This window comes from Amblyomma mixtum, chromosome 5 (genome assembly GCF_055824585.1).
Source record: "Amblyomma mixtum isolate Tamu chromosome 5, ASM5582458v1, whole genome shotgun sequence".
Lineage (NCBI taxonomy): Eukaryota > Metazoa > Arthropoda > Arachnida > Ixodida > Ixodidae > Amblyomma > Amblyomma mixtum.
This window is the reverse complement of record NC_143016.1, coordinates 144,645,157-144,666,584: the sequence shown is the minus strand read 5'-3', so window position 1 is coordinate 144,666,584 and position 21,428 is coordinate 144,645,157. Positions and strand designations below refer to the sequence as shown.

General features: G+C 52.3%; 1 protein-coding gene across 1 annotated transcript in view; it reads right to left on the bottom strand.

Annotated features, from left to right (window-relative positions):
- Window positions 1–21,218, bottom strand: part of LOC149343975 (uncharacterized) — a 189,849-nt gene extending 168,631 nt beyond the window's left edge. Inside the window, exons 1-2 of the mRNA XM_089547117.1 lie at window positions 21,202–21,218; window positions 15,772–16,144 (exon numbers count right to left, since the gene is read on the bottom strand). Coding sequence (XP_089403243.1) covers window positions 15,772–16,144; window positions 21,202–21,218 — 390 coding nt within the window. The remainder of the gene's footprint in view (window positions 1–15,771; window positions 16,145–21,201) is intronic.
- Window positions 21,219–21,428: the final 210 nt, after the last annotated feature.

The following is a 21,428-nucleotide window of genomic DNA, read 5'->3' as shown; positions in this document are numbered from 1 at the left end:
GTGCTTCCTCTTACGTGCCTTAGGTCCGTTACCGCTTCTCATCTACGAGTTAACGACTTGATATAGGTGTTCGCCGCTTATGTATCTATTATGCTGTTCATCGATTTGGTCGCTTTCAACAAAAAAAAAATATGTGATGCTACTGATCATACCTTACTACAGGATAGTATTCTTGCAACTGCGGAATTGCGCCATTTTGGGGGGATGGTATTAAAAACAGGCAAAACGGTACATTTTGTGGGAATCCTGGCTTTCCGCCGTCGCCTTTGCGCGGTTCTGCCGGCTTCCCGCGTTGTTTCTCCTCTTTCCCTTGCTCCCGCCTCAGGCGGTGGGGAGGCGGCTAGGCGACTAATCACTGTCATTTGGCCACAGCTCCGCCCCTGCTCCCCAAGGGCCTTTGCCATTGGCGCCTTTTGGCGGGAATTCGGGACCCGCTTTGGGCGGCCGCGTACCGCGCGACCGTCCGAGCGGGGCCCAGAGAGAGAGATCCCTCCGAGACAGCGTAAGGTGCGTACGCTACTGTTTGTCCGTGCCGGCCTTTGCCGTTCGGACCAGTGCTTACTCGAGCTCGCCCGCACGTGTCCTCTGACCTGCAGCGGCTCGAGCCTGTCCAGCGGGGTCCAGCGACCTCCGACAGGCGTACCTTGCGTTGATTGCCCGCTCTCTCTCGCAACCGGCCCAACGGTCGACACGAGAGAGAGATCACAGCACTGCCGCGGGGACATTCTCCTGCAGCGGCGGGCTAGCGGCGCGCATTGCTCGAGTCGCTTCGTGCGCGCAGCGGAGCCTTGCTCCTCGCGCGCCCCCGGGACGGGGTGACGATTGAGTGTGTGTGTACTGCTGAAGGACGACGTGAATAAACGTCTCCTTGGTGAACTTGGAGGCCTATTTCTTTGCGGCGAATCGCTCTCCTCCCAGCGGAGGTTGAGTGCACCGCATCGGTGTCCCAGTGTGTGTGTGGTGACGGCTGATCAAGGCCCTTGGCTCGCGCGAAGCTCGAACCCGCAGTGGGTGGTGGCCTGTGTCCACGTAGAAACCCACAACTGGCGCCCAACGTGCTAAGTCATTGGCGCTTACGCCTTTGATGGCACATTAGCCGAGCAGGTCGCCTTGACGATCACGCTTGCGCACCATGTCTAACACCCACAGCGGGGCACTCGGCAGCTACATGTCGGCTCCCTACGGAGTTATAGCGTCGTTTTATCCGCTGGCTGCTGTTCCTTCGAATAGCTAGACACCGTGGTTGGCCGCGGCCCCCTTTGGGGTTTACGGCGACACAACCCAAAATGTCGACCACGCGGCTCCCATTGGAGCTGTATCGGAAGCACCCTGCAGTGCATCCTCTGGTCACATGCCTCAGCTGTACAAGCATTCCGCCCAGTGCGAAAGCAGTTCGTGTCACGCTGCCGCAACCGCCAGTTTCGAACAGCAGCAGCCGTGCCCCGCGAGCAGTCAATTCTGCTCTGGAAACGGCGAGGCGCTGGCCCGGTTCCCTGCGGAAACCGCGCCGCTCATCGAACTAGGAGCCTTGCCTTCCTCGTTCGTGCTGCCCGCCCAAGCCTCCACTGAGGCAGGGGCGCAGTCGCTGCGGCCGGGGCTCCATTGAGCCAGATGCGGAGAAACTTCGAGCCATACTCGAATTTCCCGCGCCCAAGGACGTACGCGGCCTGCGCCGTGGTGTGGGAATGGCCAACTATTATCGTCCTGTGCCCGCGTGCAGGCACCCTTGACCGAGCTCTTGGGAAAGACTGCTGCGTGGCGATGGGAGCCCGAGCAAGAGCGATCCTTTCGCCTCCTGTCTAATGCCTTTGCCGAGACAGCGCAGCTCAGGCTACCCGACCTGACCAGACAGTTCGTAGTCCAGATTGACGCGAGTGATCTGGGTTTAGGAGCAGTTCTCCTACAGGAATTCGATGGCGTGCTGTAACCGCTGGCCTTTGCCAGCCGCTCCTTGCTGCCCTCGGAGAGGAATTATTCCGTGACCGAGAAGGAGTGCCTCACCATCGTGTTTGCACTGCGCAAATTTGACGTCTACCTTGATGGAACGCAATTCGTGGTGCAGACAGACCACAGTGCGCTCAGCTGGCTGATGCGGCTCCGCGAGCCTGCGGGTCGGCTGGCGCGCTGGGCTCTCCTGATACAGCATTACGACTTTTCCGTGCAGTATCGAAAGGGGAGCACAAACGTGGTAGCTGACGCGCTATCCCGTGCCCCACTCGCCAGCGGCGCCTTGACGCCTGCAAGCGGAGGGGGGAAACAGCGGACGAGCCGCCGGGCGGCAAGGAGGGAGAGCCCGCAAACGGGTTAACCCATTCCGCTAACCAGGCAAGCAGCGCTTCGCAAAGCGGACGAGAGGCAAAGCTCTTCGTGAGCGCCTCGGAGGTGCCGACGCGAACGGAAATTTTGGCTGCAAACCTGAGTGGGGACGAGACCAGGCTCCCCTCTGGGATGACTGGAATCGTTTTCAGCCCTAAAGAGCTACTGAAAGCCCAGCAAAATGACCCGTTTTGTCGCGAGGTGAGCGACGGTCTCAGGGAGACGGAGCGCCGTGACGCTACTGGTATTGTAGCGGGCGCAGGGGGGGGCAGAAGCCAGCGTGTGTCGCGGCGAACCCCGGGGATTGTTATTTGCTGGACCATGACGGGCTCGTGCTGAAGTACATAGCCACCGATGACGAGTCCATCGACCCATTCAAGGTGGTTATCCCGAAAAGTCTAAGAGGCGCACTTTTGCGATTCTCTAATGACGAACCACTGGCCGGTCATCTGAGTGGCTCCAAAGTTTTTGCAAAACTGAGTCAATCGGTGACGTGGCCTGGCATGAAGCGTGACATTTTCCGCTATTGCCGTTCCTGCCATGTCTGTCAAGCGGTGAAGTCACGGGGTGGCAAGCCGCCTGGAATGATGAAACCGATTGACAGTGTGCGTCCGTGGCAGATGGCCACCTGCGATTTGATGGGGCCTTTCCCCAGGAGCAAGCAGGGGTTCATAGACCTGAAGGCCTACGCGTCACGGTCTGACGAGCTTGCGCCGGTACCCATTGGTATCAAAGGCAAGCGCAAAGGCACAACTGGTGCTGCGGAACGCAAGCGTACGGAGCACCGGTACAATATGAGGCGACGGTCACCGGTGTGATTGATGCCGGACGGCGGCGGACTTTTCCACAACCGAAGGCACGCAGCCTCAGCTAGCTGGCGAGCTTTCTCGTCGGGCCCTACCCAGGCGAAGCACGGTGTGTTATTTTTTTTTTTTGTTTTGGCAGCATGCTCAGTTCCAGCCTTGTGTGTTTATCTGTTTATTTGTTTGTTTTGATTTAGTCAGTTTTCTAGCCACTTTCGTTTCCTGCTGGTTCGTCTGTTTTTGTTCTAACGTACCGAGATGTACATAGGTAACATGCGTTTGTGTTGGCGTTCAGTTTTTTTACCAGACTTGTACATAGGCAAACATCAGCCCGCTCGTGCTTGCTCTTATCTTCTAGAAGCAAAAGATGGGTGTCGTTTGTACGGCGCGCCTCTTCTCATTTCCGGCCCGACTGTGGGTGGTGGGCTCGTTAAGGAGCCGTGTGTCGCGGTGCGAGTTTTGTGCGGCCCGTATGGAGGGGAAGTTGGCGGGGCGTTTGGGGCGATGGGGGGCGGAAAGTGTACCCTTTGACCCTCGCCGCGGCGCCTCTGGACGCTTCTGATGAGGCGATCGTTGTCGCTGACCGACGTCCGCGCACGTGTCGGTGTACGTGTGTTTTTGTTTGTGGCTGTGTGTGCGCGTAACCATGAGCCGAGGTGACGCCTGTGAGTTGTGCCGTTGTGTGCTTCTGCGTGAGCGCGAGGATGAGAAGGACCTCTCGCTGTGGCCAAGGTTACACATCAGGACGCCGCCGAACGTCCTCGCCCGTTTCAGCCGGCGTGAAAGGGGTGCACTAACTGTCTTGTGCCGAACGTGACGTCTTGCCCAAGGGCGCGAGGTTAGTGCTCTGCCGCGGCCCCGTCGTCATCAACGGAAAGAAGACCGCCATCAGTCGTCGGCCCTCCCAACAAGTTCAACTTGAAGTCTGCGAGCGGTGAGTCGCCGACCGGCCCACTGGGCCGCGCCATCGAACTTTGAGGCTGACATCCACCTGTCACATAGTTGTACAGTTGAATTCACATCGCCTTGTGTACCATGTATATAATCTGCAAGCTGTTTTGATTTACAAGCGTATGCCAGTGTTTGTTTGTTTGCCTTGTTTTTCCCTTTGTTTGTGTGTTGTTGTTTTTTTACGTTGTTCTGGCTGGAACTGAAGTGTAGCTAGTTTTTTTTTGTGTGTGCGTATTCATTTCTTTATTTTGGAACTGAAGTGTAGCTAGTTTTTTTTGTGTATTAATTTCTTTATTTTGGAACTGAAGTGTAGCTTATTTTTGTGTGTATTGATTTCTTTATTTTGGCCGCGTGCTTTGCCGATGGGTAGGAGAGCATTTAAGGAGAGGGGGATGTGGGAATCCTGGCTTTGCGCCGTCGCCTTTGCGCGGCTTTGCCGGCTTCCCGCGTTGTTTCTCCTCTTTCCCTTGCTCCCGCCTCAGGCGGTGGAGAGGCGGCTAGGTGACTAATCACTGTCATTTGGCCACAACGCCGCCCCTGCTCCCCAAGGGCCTTTGCCATTGGCGCCTTTTGGCGGGAATTCGGGACCCGCTTTGGGCGGCCGCGCACCGCGCGACCGTCCGAGCGGGGCCCAGAGAGAGAGATCCCTCCGAGACAGCGTAAGGTGCGTACGCTACTGTTTGTCCGTGCCGGCCTTTGCCGTTCGGACCAGTGCTTACTCGAGCTCGCCCGCACGTGTCCTCTGACCTGCAGCGGCTCGAGCCTGTCCAGCGGGGTCCAGCGACCTCCGACAGGCGTACCTTGCGTTGATTGCCCGCTCTCTCTCGCAACCGGCCCAACGGTCGACACGAGAGAGAGATCACAGCACTGCCGCGGGGACATTCTCCTGCAGCGGCGTGCTAGCGGCGCGCATTGCTCGAGTCGCTTCGTGCGTCTCCTTGGTGAACTTGGAGGCCTATTTCTTTGCGGCGAATCGCTCTCCTCCCAGCGGAGGTTGAGTGCACCGCATCGGTGTCCCAGTGTGTGTGTGGTGACGGCTGATCGGGGCCCTTGGCTCGCGCGAAGCTCGAACCCGCGGTGGGTGGTGGCCTGTGTCCACGTAGAAACCCACAATTTCCATTTTACAAAGAAAACGTCACTCTTGAGTTTTCACAATCGCTCCGTAACACTTGAATCTTAGAAATCATTAGGTATAAATAGCTATGCGTTACATTAAGCAACACTCTCATCTGGTTGGAGGAAAACATTGGTTTCTGAAAATAAAATTTAGAAACGCCCTAATAGTACAAAAATTGTCGCTTAGAGTGCAGGCGTGACGTCGCCTCCATCGTACTGGACCACCATTGCGTACAAAGAAAGATATTGCGTAGCGCGACAGCGTTCAAGGAAACGAAGTTTTCCCCGCCGCGGTGGCTCAGTGGTTACGGCACTCGGCTGCTGACCCGGAAGATGCGGGTTCGATCCCGGCCGCGGCGGCCAAATTTCGATGGAGGCGAAATTCTACAGGCCCGTGTACTGCGCGATGTCAGTGCACGTGAAAAAACCCCAGGTGGTAGAAATTTCCCCATCCCTTCACTACGGTGTGCCTCATGGCCTGAGTCGCTTTGGGACGTTAAAGCCCAATAAACAAACAAACAGAAACGTAGTTTGAGCTATTTTTGAGAACTTAAAGCGTATAAATTTCTTTTACATTTAAGTTGGTTCGGTCTACGGTGTTTAACGTTCCAAAGCAACTGAGTTTATGAGGGAGGCTTTAGTGAATACTTTGAATAATTTCGACCACGTGGGGCTCTTTAACGTGCACGGGCATCACAGCACACGTGCCTCTAGCATTTCGCCCTCATCTAAATACAACTGCCGGCCTCGCGATCATACCCGCGTCCTTTTTATCTGCAGCCGAGTACGATAACCACTGAGCCCTTGCTAGCGGCCCCTTTTTGCATTTTTATTAAGCTAAATATTATACCTACTTTTAGAAGCCCACAGTAGAGATAGCTGCATTGCATTCCTTAGCGACGCTCTCCAGAAATATATTTCGACCTTTTCAAAATCATTAACAAGTCTGTACTAGGATAAGGCTACATAGTTATGAACATTCCATATGCTAAGTCATGCGCATTCTTTAGCCCGAATTCTGACTCGTAAAAACGCATTTAGGTACAATTTCTTCGAATGCACAGTAAACGAATGGCATTCCTTGGCGCCAAGCATTTTAAAAGCTTCCGACTTTGTTAGAGTTACAGAACCGTCTTCTGCATTATTAGTTCCCCGAGTGTAGTTGTTGCGTTCCCAATGGTAATTGTAACGAAATTTCAATCTTTTCTTCCGCGATATCTAATCCCCATATGCTGCAGTATTAGAATGCCTACATTCAGAAATTGTGCTTTTTAATTATGCAAGTACTAAGCACGAACAAGTCCGAAAGACGTCATTGTTTTTGCTGCTTGATGCGCGACGCTGGAAGCAGCGGGCGCCCGCAATCATTTTAGGTGAGAAAATGCAATAAAGCCTCGTTAATACAACCCGTTTCAATTCGAAAGTTTGGATTATTCAGTCGGCCGGCGCGGTTCCGGCCAACGCCCATGTAACACCTTTGCCAAAAGTAACCGAGCAACAGGTTTTTCCTGTTAACCATGTAACGGAGCCTTCACGGCACCCGTTAAGACCGAGATCTCTCAGAACATGAGGACAAGGCTTCGGTTGGTTTGGTTTATTTGGGTTTAACGTCCCAAAGCGACTGAGGCTATGAGGGACGTCGTAGTGAAGGGCTCCGGAAATTTCGACCACCTGGGGTTCTTTAACGTGCACTGACAAGGATTCACCTTACTGTGCACAGATTAAGAGCTTAAGGGCTGTCGTAAGTGCTTCGCTACGCGGCTAAGAAAGAGACCACAGGTGCCCGATTACTTTTGCCAAAGACGGTACATACATCTCGGCACGTTTTAAGCCGAGTTTCTGTCACCGCAAAGAAATTGCGGAAAAAGGACAAGGGATATACATACATGGGACAGGCCCTGTCCATGCCCAGGCGCATACGCATTTTGTGTTTTTTCGTCCATGTCTTTGTTTTCGTTAATTTCTTTCGTATCTGTTTGTCACGGGACGCTCGTTAATTGGGTGGCAGCTGAGCTCTGAACTGTTAAATCGGAGCGCCACTGGACAAGATGTGACTTGGAGGCGTCACCTACACACACAGTCATCACCCATACAGCTGTCTTGAAGCACGCATTGAATGGTGCAGTTTTTCACAAGCACCTCTGAGGTAGGAGCAACGGCAGGCGTAACGACGTTAGGTAACCCAACCGACAATTTGCTGCGCGACAACAGCGCTACCCTCCTCCCATAGCGACGGATTTCCGAGGCGTTGATCGGACTATACACCACCGCCGCGCTTTGAGTGTTCGCGTACTGCGAGCGGTTTCTCTCTCCAAGTAGTGCGCGCGCCCGTTGCCCCTGTATCCTCGCCGGACCGACGGAGGCGAGCAGACGGCTGAAGGCGGTATCGTGCGCCGATTATGTTGACCGGAGGGCAGATTTAGCGACGCCCGAAGCAGTACTGCGGTTGCCTAAAGGCGATGACCTCGTGGGATTCTCAGAAATTATACATTCCCTTTTAGGCTTGTGTGTTGTCCACAATAATCTTAGTAGGTCGCAGGAATCATTTAATACAGGTGCAGCATCGGGCGCTGCAGCAGTGATTAGAAAATAATACTAATGATCCATAAACTGCGGCAACAGAAGAGAACGCGCTGATGGGCCCTCAATATATGGACGCTTACTCTCTCGACGCTGTGTAAACTGGCAGACGCAGACAGGTGAAGGTGGCAGACGCCATTCCGCGTACCCTTGCGTTGTACACACGTGGTTGCGGTCCAGCTCCGCAGATTGCAGACCATAGACTAGACACCAGACGACCGCGCAATAGCTATACGCGCCTCATCGAAGGCCATCAATTATGAGGCGTGGTAGTGATTAGTTTTGAGAACCTAGTCGACAAAACCCCGCGCTTTTCCGTTCTTTGCTTAACACCGCGCACATGAGCTGCTCTTTCTCTGAAGCACGAGAGCGCGCGCAAAACGTTTCTTCGACAAGTCGTCAAAGCAGGAGAAGAAAGCAGGAGCGCGTCGAGCAAAAAAGGCTGTCTCTATACGGCCTCCAAGGGCGGGCGAGAAAGGTAGATCGCTTGCGCAAAAAGAAGTTTCCCTCACAATAGCATCCCAGAGCGAGGGAGAAAGAACGAGCGCGAGCGCACAAAACAAGTTTCTCGCTCAACGGTGTTGAAGGGAGAGCGAGAAAGAAAGAGTGCCAAAGCCTTAGTTTCAACTTGGGTTTGCCGCTTCGGCTGTTCGGCATTATTACAACGGATCACGGCCGGCAATTTGGCTGTGTGCTCTCTTTACGATTCAGGCTATAAGGGACGCTGTTGTGAAGGGCACCGGAAATTTCGACCAACTGGGGTTAAAGAACCCCAGGTTGTCGAAATTTCCGGAGCCCTTCACTACGGCATCCCTCATAGCCTCAGTCGCTTAGGGACGTTAAACCCCAATAAACCATAAACTTCTCGCAGCCATCTTCTTGGCGCTAAACTTTGCCGTACCTCAGCGTACCACCCCTGTGCCAACGGCATGGTCGGGCGCCTCCATCATGAGCTCAAGGCTGCCCTCACATCGCGCCTGCACTGAAAGAGCACTGGGTTGACCACCTGCCTATGGTGCTTCTCAGACTACGCGCCGTCCTTCTTCGTTACCTTGGCTGTTCAGCATCCGAACTCGTATTCGGTGCACCTCTATGGCTTCCTGGAGACTTGTTCGTTACTTCCGCTGCCTAGCCACCGCCTCTGCAGTACCTCCAGCACTCACATGACTGCATTCTACATCTGCGCCATGCCCCGCCTCGATCTCGTCATCACCGCACCTTCGTGCGCCCAGACCTTGTGTCTTGGACCCAGGTTTTGCTGCGGCGAGACGATGTAAAGGCGCCTCTTACACCCTACTGAGACGGGCTAAACCGTGTCCTACACAAGACGCCCAAGTTTGCATCCTGCTGAACGATCGCTAGGAGGAGGTCTCACTAGACCGTCTCAAACCGACCTACATCGAGACACCTGCTCGTCGGCGCATCGATTTCGTCTTTCTATCCAAGCGGAGTGCCCTGTAGCGCCCACCGACGTGCAACGCGGGGATGCTCAGTTTCATGCTCCGAGCTGGTGCCTTGGTGCCAGATACGCAGTTCGGCAGATGATGAAAATAAAGTAGAGAGGCGCGTGCCGACGGCACACGCCGCGCAAGGGCAGTTCTGTTCTGGAAGCTATGTTGCACCTCTAGTTTTCGCGCTCCGTTGCAAACCCGGGATTACCCGACACTAGTACCAACTAAGAGTTGGAAAAGAAAAAAAAGCCAAGCTTTCGGGACCAAGTGGGTGCTTCTTCATGAACAACTGGGTGCTTTCTTTAGTGTCGTACTATGCGGTCAACCGGGAGCAGGGGTGGTATTCTCCCGGTGTCGCCTTTTGCGACATGTCGCATTAGGGCGGGGCCTAAAAAAGTGCGTACGGTTGCTCGAAGAAACGCAAAACACCGCCGGCACTTTCGTCGGCGGTGCTTTCATTCACTCCGAGAAGCGACAATTTACCACTGCTGATTCACTAGCAGCAGTAGTTTCGTGTCTTTGATAGCAAGAATATTTGCCATCACATGACGTCTAATGTTCAAAAAACATTTGCAAATTTAATATAAACTCGCTTTACTTCATTTAAGTCTATAAAACACCGCGAAAAAGCTCCAAATCTGTTTTTGTTTCGTTCCGGACGGTTGTGCTAGGTTTCGGCTGCGTTTCGGGCAGTTGCAGACGGTTGCAGTGTAGCTGGAGGTCCCATCAGACTTGCGCGCTCCAGAATCGAGAGCGTATCACAAAAACTAGGCTGAATTGCAGCTTAAGCTTTATCGTCGAAGCAAGGTAAGTCATAGCGAAAAGCAATAACACCAGTAGTTGGTGGTAAACATGCCGACCGGAATCGCAAGGACTGCTGAATTGGCTGAAGCGGGGGGCTCTCGCTTGGAAGGACGCCGCCATGTTTTCACGCTAAGGGCGCAAAACCGCAACTGCCGATTGCGTTCGTAAACAAACGCTATTTCCCCATTAGCGCTCTGCGCATGCGCACTCTGGACCCGCTATTCCGCTATGCTCGCAATTACGCAAAGCCCGCAATACTAAAACTCTCTAATGTTCCGTTGTAGGTTTGTAAAAGTCGTCACATTGCTTTAAATCCTGTTTGGTTCGTGCAGACACTGTTTCGTTGCACTAACGTGCATTAAAACGCCTTGAAGGGTCATGTAGATGCGAGCGCAAGCGCTGCCAAGGCCATCTCGTCGCAGCGGGCAACGTCTGCTTTGTCATCTGTTTACGACGGTCCAAAATAAGTTCGCATGGCGAGCTGGCGAGTGGCAGCCCGGCTCAGCAGACGGTAGCCACGGTGCTGTGCTCGTTAGCAGCCGGTAATGCCCCCGAAAAGCTTCGTCGGTCAAGGCAAACGGGTCGCGATGTCCGCGGACAAGCCACTCTTCTTCGCAACTCATAAACCAGGCATAGAGAGAGGGATCCATGGCGTCTAGTATCAATTTCCTACCTCGTCGCCCTCGCGAACCACTTCAGCGTATTCCGTTGTTCACCTAAGCGTAGTTAATTGGGGCGACGTCACGATGACGTAGCAGAAAGGCGGATCCGTGTCGTCACGCCGCCGTCACCGCGGCTCGAGCCAATCAGCGAAGAGCGAATGCGACATGTCGCAAAGGCGACACCGGGAGAATACCACCCCAGGTCTCGCATCCTCTCCGTGGTCATCTCTCTTGTGCCATTTACATAGGCAGAGGGCAGAGTTCCCGTACACATGTCTGTGTTGGCGTTTGTGTGCTATATATGCTGCGATTCAAGGTGGACGGACCCTCTTTCAAACCGTTACTTAGTGATGACATATTTCCTATGTGAACCTTCCGGTTGTATAGAATCCAATATTGTGTCGCATGTAAATGTAATCGCTGTCAAGGGGCGGACAAACTCCTGAGACACTGCACCTTGACTTAGTTAATGAGTCTGTGATACATTCGCTTGTAGCGATTTCGGGTAGAACAGCACACCGTTCTTGAATAGCGAGCAAGCGTTTTTAGTGGCCTGCAGCAGTGAGAACCGATGAAAGTTGAGGCAGCTTACTCGTCCTTGGGCGGAAGTCCATAAAAATATATGGTTTGCGGAGTAAGTGGAATTCCAGTGTAGTAGCGACACGCAGCCTGCGGAAAAGAACGTTATTGGTTAGTTATAACAAACAAAATTTAACTGCGTTATTTAAATGTTAAGCAAGAGGTTCGTGATACACGTGATGCATTGGTTCTGCTGCAAAATACCACTTTAAGGATGTAGCGCGAATAAAGACCAAGAAATTGCCGCCTGATTCAGCGCGGACTTCTTTTTAAAATTTTAGTTTGCGCTTGCCGCTATAGGACAGTAAAACAGAAGAGAGCGAACCAAAAAAATGTACCGACGATTACGTTACTTCCTAATGCGAAATTTGAGCGCAGCAAATAAGCTGTTTCACCTTTTCGATAGATTGAGGCAAAGAAATCGAGCAACACATGTATGCGCTATCACATAATTTTTTTTTTATTTTTCACACGTATTCCTTTAACAAAGACTCCACTAACAGTTCTTGACAGTCATGAAGGAAGCTTTGTGGTCGGAGAAATAGACTGATATATGTTCGACTTGGTACACCAATGCTTGATTCTCAAAGACGAGATCTATAGGGAGAGAGAGAGAGAGAAAACTTTATTTACAAAGGAATTCGGGGCACGCCCCAGGGTCCCCGCACGACCCCACTGCACTCAAGTGTTTATGTTCCTGAGGTCAATAACACTGGCAGCACGGCCGGTGGCGATGGTCTGCACGGCCGGGTCCTCCGAATGCAGCAGGGTCTCCCAGTCCTCCCAGGTCTTGAGGTTCTCTAGGTCCCGCGGGGGAGGGTCCGCCGGGCAGAGGGAAAGGATGTGGAGGGAAGAAGCGAAGGGTTCTGGGCATAGGGCGCAAGCAGGAGTGGGGAAGGAGGGATGATAGTGGGTTAGGGTAAGGGGCGAGGGGAGAGTATGTGTTTGTAATCTGCGCCAAAGTGTTGCGTGTCTGTTATCTAGGGAGGGGTGGGGCGGGGGGTAGAGCTGGCGAGAGGCTCTGTATGCCTGGGTCAGCTCACTGAATGAGTGCATGCGATCCTTCGTGAATCCCCGATCCGAGGCCACCTGAGCCCGGTTTAAAGAACCTCGGGCTAAAAGGTTGGCGGCCTCGTTTCCGGGATTCCCGGAGTGCGCAGGCACCCATATCAGCTCCACTTGGCGGGGCGGGGGTGCATCGGGCGAGTCCAGTATGCCAAAAGCAGGGACATGAACTCGGCCTCGAGCAAAATTTAGATTCGCTGTTTTAGAGTCAGTTAAAATATACCGGGCTTCCGTGCGGGTTATAGCAAGTGCAATGGCGGCTTCCTCTGCAGCCTCTGGGGACGTATCTGGAGGGAGAGGTAGTGTGAGGAGGGTGGATGAAGAGGAGTCCACCGCAGCTGCTGTCGCTTCATGACCCGTGCAGGCAGCGTCCACCCATACGGCGTCCGGCTGGGGGCCGTACGCTCGATGGAGTGCCTTCGCACGGGCTCTGCGGCGCTGCTCATGGTGGGACGGGTGCATATTCCTCGGGAGCGGCCTGATGAGAAGCTCTCGGTGAAGGGATCATGGGATGGCGAGAAGGGTTGGGTCGTTGGCCGGTATTTTGATTCCCAGGGAGTCCAGGATATACCGACCTGTGGAAGTTTTTGTGGGTTGTCACAGCCGTGGGACGCGTTACGAGCGAGAGGAACGGGATGTTCTCCCGCATAAGTGTTAGGAAATTGCTGTTTGTCTTTATGTCAACATTAAAGTCCCCCACTACTAACATCGGTGTGGATCGATGGACGGTTAATGCGAGTTGCAGGAAGTGCACGACGTCTTTCGTGAGTGCGGTAGGGGCGAAGTAGGCAGCTACTACCAGCAAGCCGTTGGGCAACTTTGCGGCGCACAGTTCGCCAACTTCATGTGACGTGCCAAACATTTCGACTGGTATTGCAGAGAGACCTGTGCGCAAGTAGATAGCGACTCCCGCCGCTCTGTTGTGGTCTCTGCGAGCACCACAGCAGTATAGGAAATCTATGATTTCGAAAGGCTCTTCGGGATCCATCCAGGTTTCAGCAAAGCAAAGTACAGAGGAATGGCGCAGAATGTGATCGTGGTGTACGTCCTTGGCATGTGCGGCAAGGGAGCGTACGTTAAGAATGTGGTTGTGAATGATGAATCAAGTGCTGCCAGCGAATGACGCGTCCATTGGCTGTCTGCGTGTGTTACTGATGTGTGGTTAACATGTTAAGCTTCGCCTGTAAGAGTGGAACGCGACAGCGTCTTGCAACGCTGCCAGGGAGTCCACAGAACGCCATCGCCAATTCGGCTGTACGCCTTGCTGGACGGTAAATTTATTTTTTGAGGAAAGGAAATGTATCTCTCTCGCATATCTGGGTGGACACCTGCACCTCGCCGTAAGGGAAAGGGGGAAGATGGGAGTGAACGAAGACGCCGTATTAGCTAGACGCGCCTTTGTTCATTCCAAACCATTCAGCTGGCATTACGGAGTGGCTAGCGTGCTCGTATCGCACTCCGGAGACCCTGGTTCGATTCCCCAACTCGACCAATTTCGTTCTCGGTTTTATTGATTTATGCGGTCTAACTAGAAAGGTTAATTAGGCTATTTCATATTTATATTCTTGTATTTCTATCCATCGTGTTCTGTCATTAACCTGTCAATTGTTGGAACTGTCTAGGATGTTCGACACAACGTATATGAAACGAGCAACGTCTTACTGAGTGGGGAAGTGCGTGGTGGTGGAGGGAACGCGGCTTCGTACTTATGTTTTTTTTCAGCAGCGTCTCGTTCCGCGGACGCTGTTGTCGCTGCGGCGCGCGTCTTTCTTTTCTTTTCTTCTTCTGACCTCTTCATTCTCCTCTATATTAATTAGGCTAGTTGATTAATTAAGCAATTAACTAAACTCAGTCCAACTTAGATGCAGCATCACTATACGATCCCTTTGATTGGTTGCATGGTTACTAGCCAAAGTACAATTGGCCCCATTTGAAATTCGCGCACTGTGACGTCACGAGCATTTCGACCAATTGAAAAGCGTGACATTGGGGGCGGAGCTGGTTACGAGGCCGACGCCGACGATGACGCGAAACCCAGGAACGGACGCGAAAGAGCTGCGCTCTAAAAAGGAAGGAATAGCTCGCCGCTAGGCTGGCTTGCTTTCACTGGTATGGTCACAAAAGGCACCATGTGAAAAAAGTCAGCCAGTCAGTAACGACGCCCACATCCCCGTCAGAATAGCCGTTCATTTTTCTATAGCGGGAGTTGCACAGATGAAAAATGCAGAAATGCTCCCGAACTGTGCGGCCTTTTGTGCACACCCTTCATCCGTCTCTTTCGAGTGTCTCTTAAAACTGAATTTCAAAGCCATTCCAGGGACAGCAGATGCTTATCTACAGCATAGCGTTCCTAAGAAGTGGTACGCTGAACAGACAGGAGTGCAAGGCTGTCATCTTGGTGGGAGGGCTGCAGCGGAATCTGCACTTGTGAAATCGAGCATATGTATCTGGGAAATTTGAAGATATACAGGGCGTCCCAGCTAAATGTAACCAAGCTTTTAAAAGATGGCTGAGGCTTAGCTAAGGTTAAGCCTAGTCAGATGCGAAGCATATTGATGGCTAGGCTTGGTAATACATGGCTTTCCTTGGTTGAATACTTGGTCATTTTAATACAACCACTAGAAGTGTAGCAAGGATTGCCGTGGCAGCTATATACGGGATTTTTTTCGTAGCATTCCAGCGTTCCGAACTTGTAGAACTACTGACGGACTCGGTGGCAGCACTAGTGGAAGCATTGCTGACAAGTTCCTCGCTTTGTTCTTCAGTCGTTGTAGAACGTTGTCGCCGAGCCGCATATTGAGCACGCCGCTTAGCCAGACGTTCATCCCGCTCTTCATCGGTCTCTGTGGCACGCTGAAGCTTTCGCTTCTCGTTCAAATCAGCCCTGCTTCTAGGCGGCATCCCAACACCTGGCCGCCTCGCAAGTGCCCGGAGAGCGAGGCAAGCTCAGCTTTATACCGCTGCTGTAGCGTCACGTGGTCAGCTGCAGCGCCTCTGATGTGGAGCCTCCACCGCCGCGGCCGACCGCGCGAGCCGGCAGCCCATCTCTCCTCTGCTGTGACGTCATGTTGTCACGTGGTGTCACGTGGTCACGCTAAAGGTCAATGATAGCTCCCCACCGCCGCGCTCGACGGGCTGTAGTGTACCTCTAGTAATATGCTTCGCATAAAAAGACGAAGTGGCCTAGCCCCGTGAGACCAACTGAGTGTTGTTGCTGTGAGGACTCTGTGAGATTGCAGGTCTTATTTTCAACAAACACCAAAGTACGAACAATAAACGAGGCGGCTTTTAACGGAAAGGAAACCAATTAAAATATGAGCGAGAAAAAAGGAAAGGAACCAGAGAACAACGCAACAACAACACAGGAAAAACACGCGGGGGAACAGAACAAAATGCTTACGGACAATACAGGGAAAAAGAGTCAAAGAGGAAAGTTCACACTACTTGTCTTATTCGAGCAACGAGCGGAGAGGACTGGCTGGGTGTCGGGTAGTCAAGGAGTCTCTTGGCGTTCCAATGTTGATGCGACGCTACCACAGCGTCAGCGTTCGTGGGCTCCCGGCACGGTTTCCAGGTCTGGTATCCCGGAAAAGTCACGTAGGCGCCAGAAGCGGCCTGTGTGGAGCAGCTGACGGATGGTCGGAGAAGAGTGGCGCCTGGGCCTGGTGGTTGAGGCTCTCGACGATGGATGTCCAGGTCTGGTGGCCCGGACGTCTGCGGCTGAGGCCCAAGCCCGCAACTCGGGGAGCCAGCAGAACTCGTCCACGTCCGTCGCCCACCGCGCTCTTCTCTTCTCTGCCACGTAATCCTGTTCGACCTGTCCCGGCGTACCCCTCAGCACGCGCTCCTCGTGCTTTTTCTTCTTCTCCTCACGAACGCCGCTGGGTGGCGCTATCTCCTTACAGAAGGCCCCCTCTTCGGAAGTTTTTTCCAAGGGAAAGAACTCAACTTCAGGAGAGCGACACCAGACGCGTTCGACGATCGCAACACAGAACACCGCACCACAGCGCGCACACTACACACCACACACAATACGACGGTCGTCAATGTTCGAAGCGTTCACAGACCTTCGCACACACAGCACAGTGAGCACATGGAAAGTCAACGTAAAGCGTCCATAGAGGGCGAAGAAACACGGAAGGCATAAAAAGTAGATAGCCGACACTCAGAAACAAACATGAACAAACAAAAACAATTCCAACAAGAACAGGTGTGGGCTACATTCTTCCGTATTCCATTGTTCACATCAAACCACTTCACCGTCGCGAGAACTCTTTCAACTAGTACTTCCGTTTTCCTTTGTGAAACCGGTTTCTCCAAACCGACCTCGGTCTCCACCATGGTTTTAAATGTCCCCGTCCTACGATGTTATACACACTGTTCTCCCTTGCCTTCGACACAGTCTGCTGACACATATCACACGATCTGACATAACTCTTAATGTCAGCCTGTACACCGGGCCAGTAAAACTCACTGAGCACCCTAGATATTGTTTGCCGTATTCCATGATGGCCGGATAATGCACTCTTATGTGCTAACTTAAGAACTTGCGTGCGTAAGCCCTTCGGTACCACCGCTTGCTCAACGACTTGGCCGGGACACACTTGGTACGACCGGAAAAGAACACCGTCATCTGTATCAAAGGAGTGGGCGGTCTGTCCCTTGCCACGAAATATTTGCCCCAACTTCCTGCGACACACCTCTAAAGTCGGGTCTTCTTCCTGTTTCAGGCGAAACTCCGGCCGTGACAAGTGGAGTGTGTTCAGAGTGGGGCTTTTACTACTCTCTGAAACCTTTGCTGTCACCGTAAGGGAAGGAACATCGACCGAACTCGTCATGGCAAGGGAAACTGCCTGATCAGTTAGAACTGGGGGGTCAACCGGGAATGGAGGTTTAGCCCCGGGGACATTGCCTATTATAATGTCGTATAAGGGTGTAGACAAGCAGCGCGCGATGGCCTTACCCGAGAAGTATGGAGAAGAAATCACCACCTCCGCTTCCGGAACTTCTACACGGGTCCCATTGGCCAAGAATAATGTAGCCTTTTTCCCTGTTAGTGTCGCTGGCGGTACAAGAGACTCACGCACAACAATACCGGTGCTGCCCGTATCCCGTAATACCGAACCATGCTGGCCGAACACCTCACCGTGCGCCACGGGCATAGCAGTTTCCACCGGGTTGGAAGGACAGACCATCTCCCCCAACTGGCCCTCTACGCGCGTTACCACTGCAGTGCTATCGGGATGTGAATATCGAGGTGTCATGCAACAGGCGGACTCCTCACGGTCTCCTGGCCTCTTAGCTTTGCATGACTGGGCATCATGTCCTACCTCGCGGCACCAGGTGCAATACGATTGCTTCGGCTTCGTCCGACAATCCGCCGCCTTGTGCCCAGTCTTCTCGCAAAGAAAACACCGAAGGCGAGACTGTGGACCTGAAATCTCGTCTTTGGCTTTACCTATCGTGTGCTCCCCCTTTTCTTTAAAGACCAACAAGTTATTTTGCCGTTGTGCTTCAAGAAAATGATCGGCAGCCTCCGCCAGCTTGGCAACTGTCTTGCCCTCCCGCTCACGTAAGAAAAGGGCTAAACGAGAATGACAGTTGTTCAGAAATTGTTCGCTCACGACCATCTCGCGAACCACCTCAAAAGTGCGGCCTTCTCCCCGCATCTCGACCCAACGGTCAAAGAAGCTAAACAACCTGGCAGCATATTGCGAGGCCGTTTCTCCATCCTGGGGCTTGCTCTGACGAAACTTCTCTCGGTAACCTTCCGCGGTGAACCTAAACCTCTGAAGCAAGGCAAGCTTCGCTTTGTCATAATCCACGGAATCCTCAGGCGAGAGCCGACCGAAGACCCTAAGTGCTTCGCCACCAAGGCACAAGCTCAACGCCGTTGCCCACTTTTCTTTTGGCCAACTCTGCCCGGTGGCCACATGCTCAAATCTTTTTAAGTAGGCATCGAGGTCATCTCGTGCTTCATTGAACTGTGGTATGAGGCTGTGCGGGTTAATGGAGCTAGCCGGTGTGACGCTACGCTCTCCACGGTCACTCGGAGGATTTGCGCCACCCTCCTTGAGCCTTATTTGTAGCTGCAAGTTCTGCGCCTCTAACTCCAAACGTTCCTTCGCAGCTTCACGCCCCGTCTCCAAATTCCGTGCCTCTAACTCCAAATTCCGTGCCTCTAATTCCAATTTCTGCTTCGCAGCTTCACGCTCCGCCTCTAAATTCCGTGCCTCTAATTCCAATTTCTGCTTAGCAGCTTCACGCTCCGCGGCTCTCTCTTCCCGTGCCTTACGAAGCTCGTCCTCCACCCACGCTCGTAACTCCGCGCCGCACAAGCCCATGCGCTCGCCCAAAGCAACCAAATCTGAAGCGCTCATATTGTTCCTAAATTAACACAACAGGCAAATAAATAAAAACCGACCTCGTCCTGTCGTAGTGGACGCCAAATTTGTGAGGACTCTGTGAGATTGCAGGTCTTATTTTCAACAAACACCAAAGTACAAACAATAAACGAGGCGGCTTTTAACGGAAAGGAAACCAATTACAATATGAGCGAGAAAAAAGGAAAGGAACCAGAGAACAACGCAACAACAACACAGGAAAAACACGCGGGGGAACAGAACAAAATGCTTACGGACAATACAGGGAAAAAGAGTCAAAGAGGAAAGTTCACACTACTTGTCTTATTCGAGCAACGAGCGGAGAGGACTGGCTGGGTGTCGGGTAGTCAAGGAGTCTCTTGGCGTTCCAATGTTGATGCGACGCTACCACAGCGTCAGCGTTCGTGGGCTCCCGGCACGGTTTCCAGGTCTGGTATCCCGGAAAAGTCACGTAGGCGCCAGAAGCGGCCTGTGTGGAGCAGCTGACGGATGGTCGGAGAAGAGTGGCGCCTGGGCCTGGTGGTTGAGGCTCTCGACGATGGATGTCCAGGTCTGGTGGCCCGGACGTCTGCGGCTGAGGCCCAAGCCCGCAACTCGGGGAGCCAGCAGAACTCGTCCACGTCCGTCGCCCACCGCGCTCTTCTCTTCTCTGCCACGTAATCCTGTTCGACCTGTCCCGGCGTACCCCTCAGCACGCGCTCCTCGTGCTTTTTCTTCTTCTCCTCACGAACGCCGCTGGGTGGCGCTATCTCCTTACAGTTGCCAGCCGCGTGTCCTAGTCTGCAGTACTTTTTTTATTACGCAGACGTAATTAATTACCAGAGACCAGGGTGTCGAACCGGAACCGAACCTGAACCCGAAACCGGAACCGAACCCGAATTTTTGCCCGGAACTGGAACCGAACCGAACCCAAATTTTTTCGCCATCTTGGAAATGAACCCGCACCGGAACAATTCAAAGGAACCGTTCCGAACCGGTTCGGGCCTCGGTTCAGCCGCACATTTTGTGCACCACGGCATACTATTTTTTATTTTTATTTTTTCAGACCAAATGGCGTATGCCAGCGCGTAGATTTACCCAGCGAAATCTGTGAGCGCTATGGAGTGCGAAAATGGCATCCAGTCGAAATGGCATCCAGGTCAATAACAAAACTGAAAGAAGTCTCGTGTCTAGGAAGAAGGCTGATTGGCGTTTCCGCAACGTGCTTTTGGTAATTCTAAAGTATTTTACGCCAGATTGACGTGAAATGTTGGATTTTATAGTCTCTCCCTTTCACATGCTTACGCACAGCTTTACTCGAATTTTTAGCACTGCTTTAACTCGTAAAGCACTAAGTGAGAACGGTTTCCTTTTCTTTGTGTCGAGTACCACAAATACGTGAAGCATAGGCGCAATGACCCAATCACGTTGTGCAACATTTACTTTCTGAGGCATTCCTTGCCTCAGATAGCAGATAATGAATAAGACCCCTCACGATGGCTCAGTGGCTGTGGTGCCATGCTACTAATGCCAAGGTCGCGGGTTTGATACCGGTGGCGAGGTCGCATTTTGATAGCGACGAAATCCAAAAATGAGTGTGTGCTGTGCGATGTGAGTGCACTCTGAGGAACCCCAGCTGCTCTACGCTAATCTGGAATCCTCCACTACAGCTTCCTGATAGACTCCGCGCCGCTTTGACGCGCTAGAACACACATAATACTATTATTACAAAGCAAACAAATGTACATATGTGTTTTCTTTTTAAAGAATCCGAACATTCTTTGTTGCACGCGACGGAAATAAACAACTAAAGGCGGGCATGTAGCAGCGGTGCGATACTTAGAAAAAAAAAGTTATTACAAAAAGAGGCAATGCGGAAATACATGCGCTCGCTGAGGTGTGAAAAACGCCTAGAAAGGCGCTACTGAAATGAAATGTTACTGCGATGAACTGATTTGCGGTTATGTCGATGCGCTGAAATTGTTTTGCTTATATATAAAAAATGCCAATCGCTAGCGGGCAGCTTCGTCACGCTGTTCTCAGATTGCTGCATCTTGAATACTCTGACGGGCGGCTTATATCTGCCTCTCTGCCGCACATGATGGAAGCCAAAAATAACCGAAACCAAGGAGCATAGGGGATGTACTTTTTTAAAAGTAATTTGTGGTGTTCATCAATAGAAGCTTAAAGAGTAATTAGTTTGAACGATAATTGATTAAACTGAAAAAAAAACACATGCCGCCAATAGGATCCGAACCCTTGACCTCCGAATTTTGCATCCGGTGCTCTACCACTACGGCGACGATTTTTTGCTTTATTGCATGGAAATACTGCCGAAAAGGAAAATCGGACTAAGTACATGCCACAAAATACCAGGCTGTGTAATACGAGCCAACCATACCCCTGCAAGTCCCCACCTCCCTAAACATCAGAAGTCTGCGAGGCACACCCATGCATCTAGTTAGGGGAGCCAGCAAGGCGGCCCTTCCAGGGCAACATATACTCCCCTCACCAAAGCGCACTGCTCATGGAACAGAGATTTCAATGACCGCAGTGATTCGGCGGCAGTCCATCATACGGCTCTTGACAATAAACAGTCACAGCAACATAATAGATCGCACGGCACAACACAGTTTTTCTCCAGTAGCAAGAAACGGGTACTAATCCGTGTGATTTCAATGTCCTTCTCAAGCGTACGTTCGCAGTAATTATGTCACAGAAGAACGTAGCATCATTGCA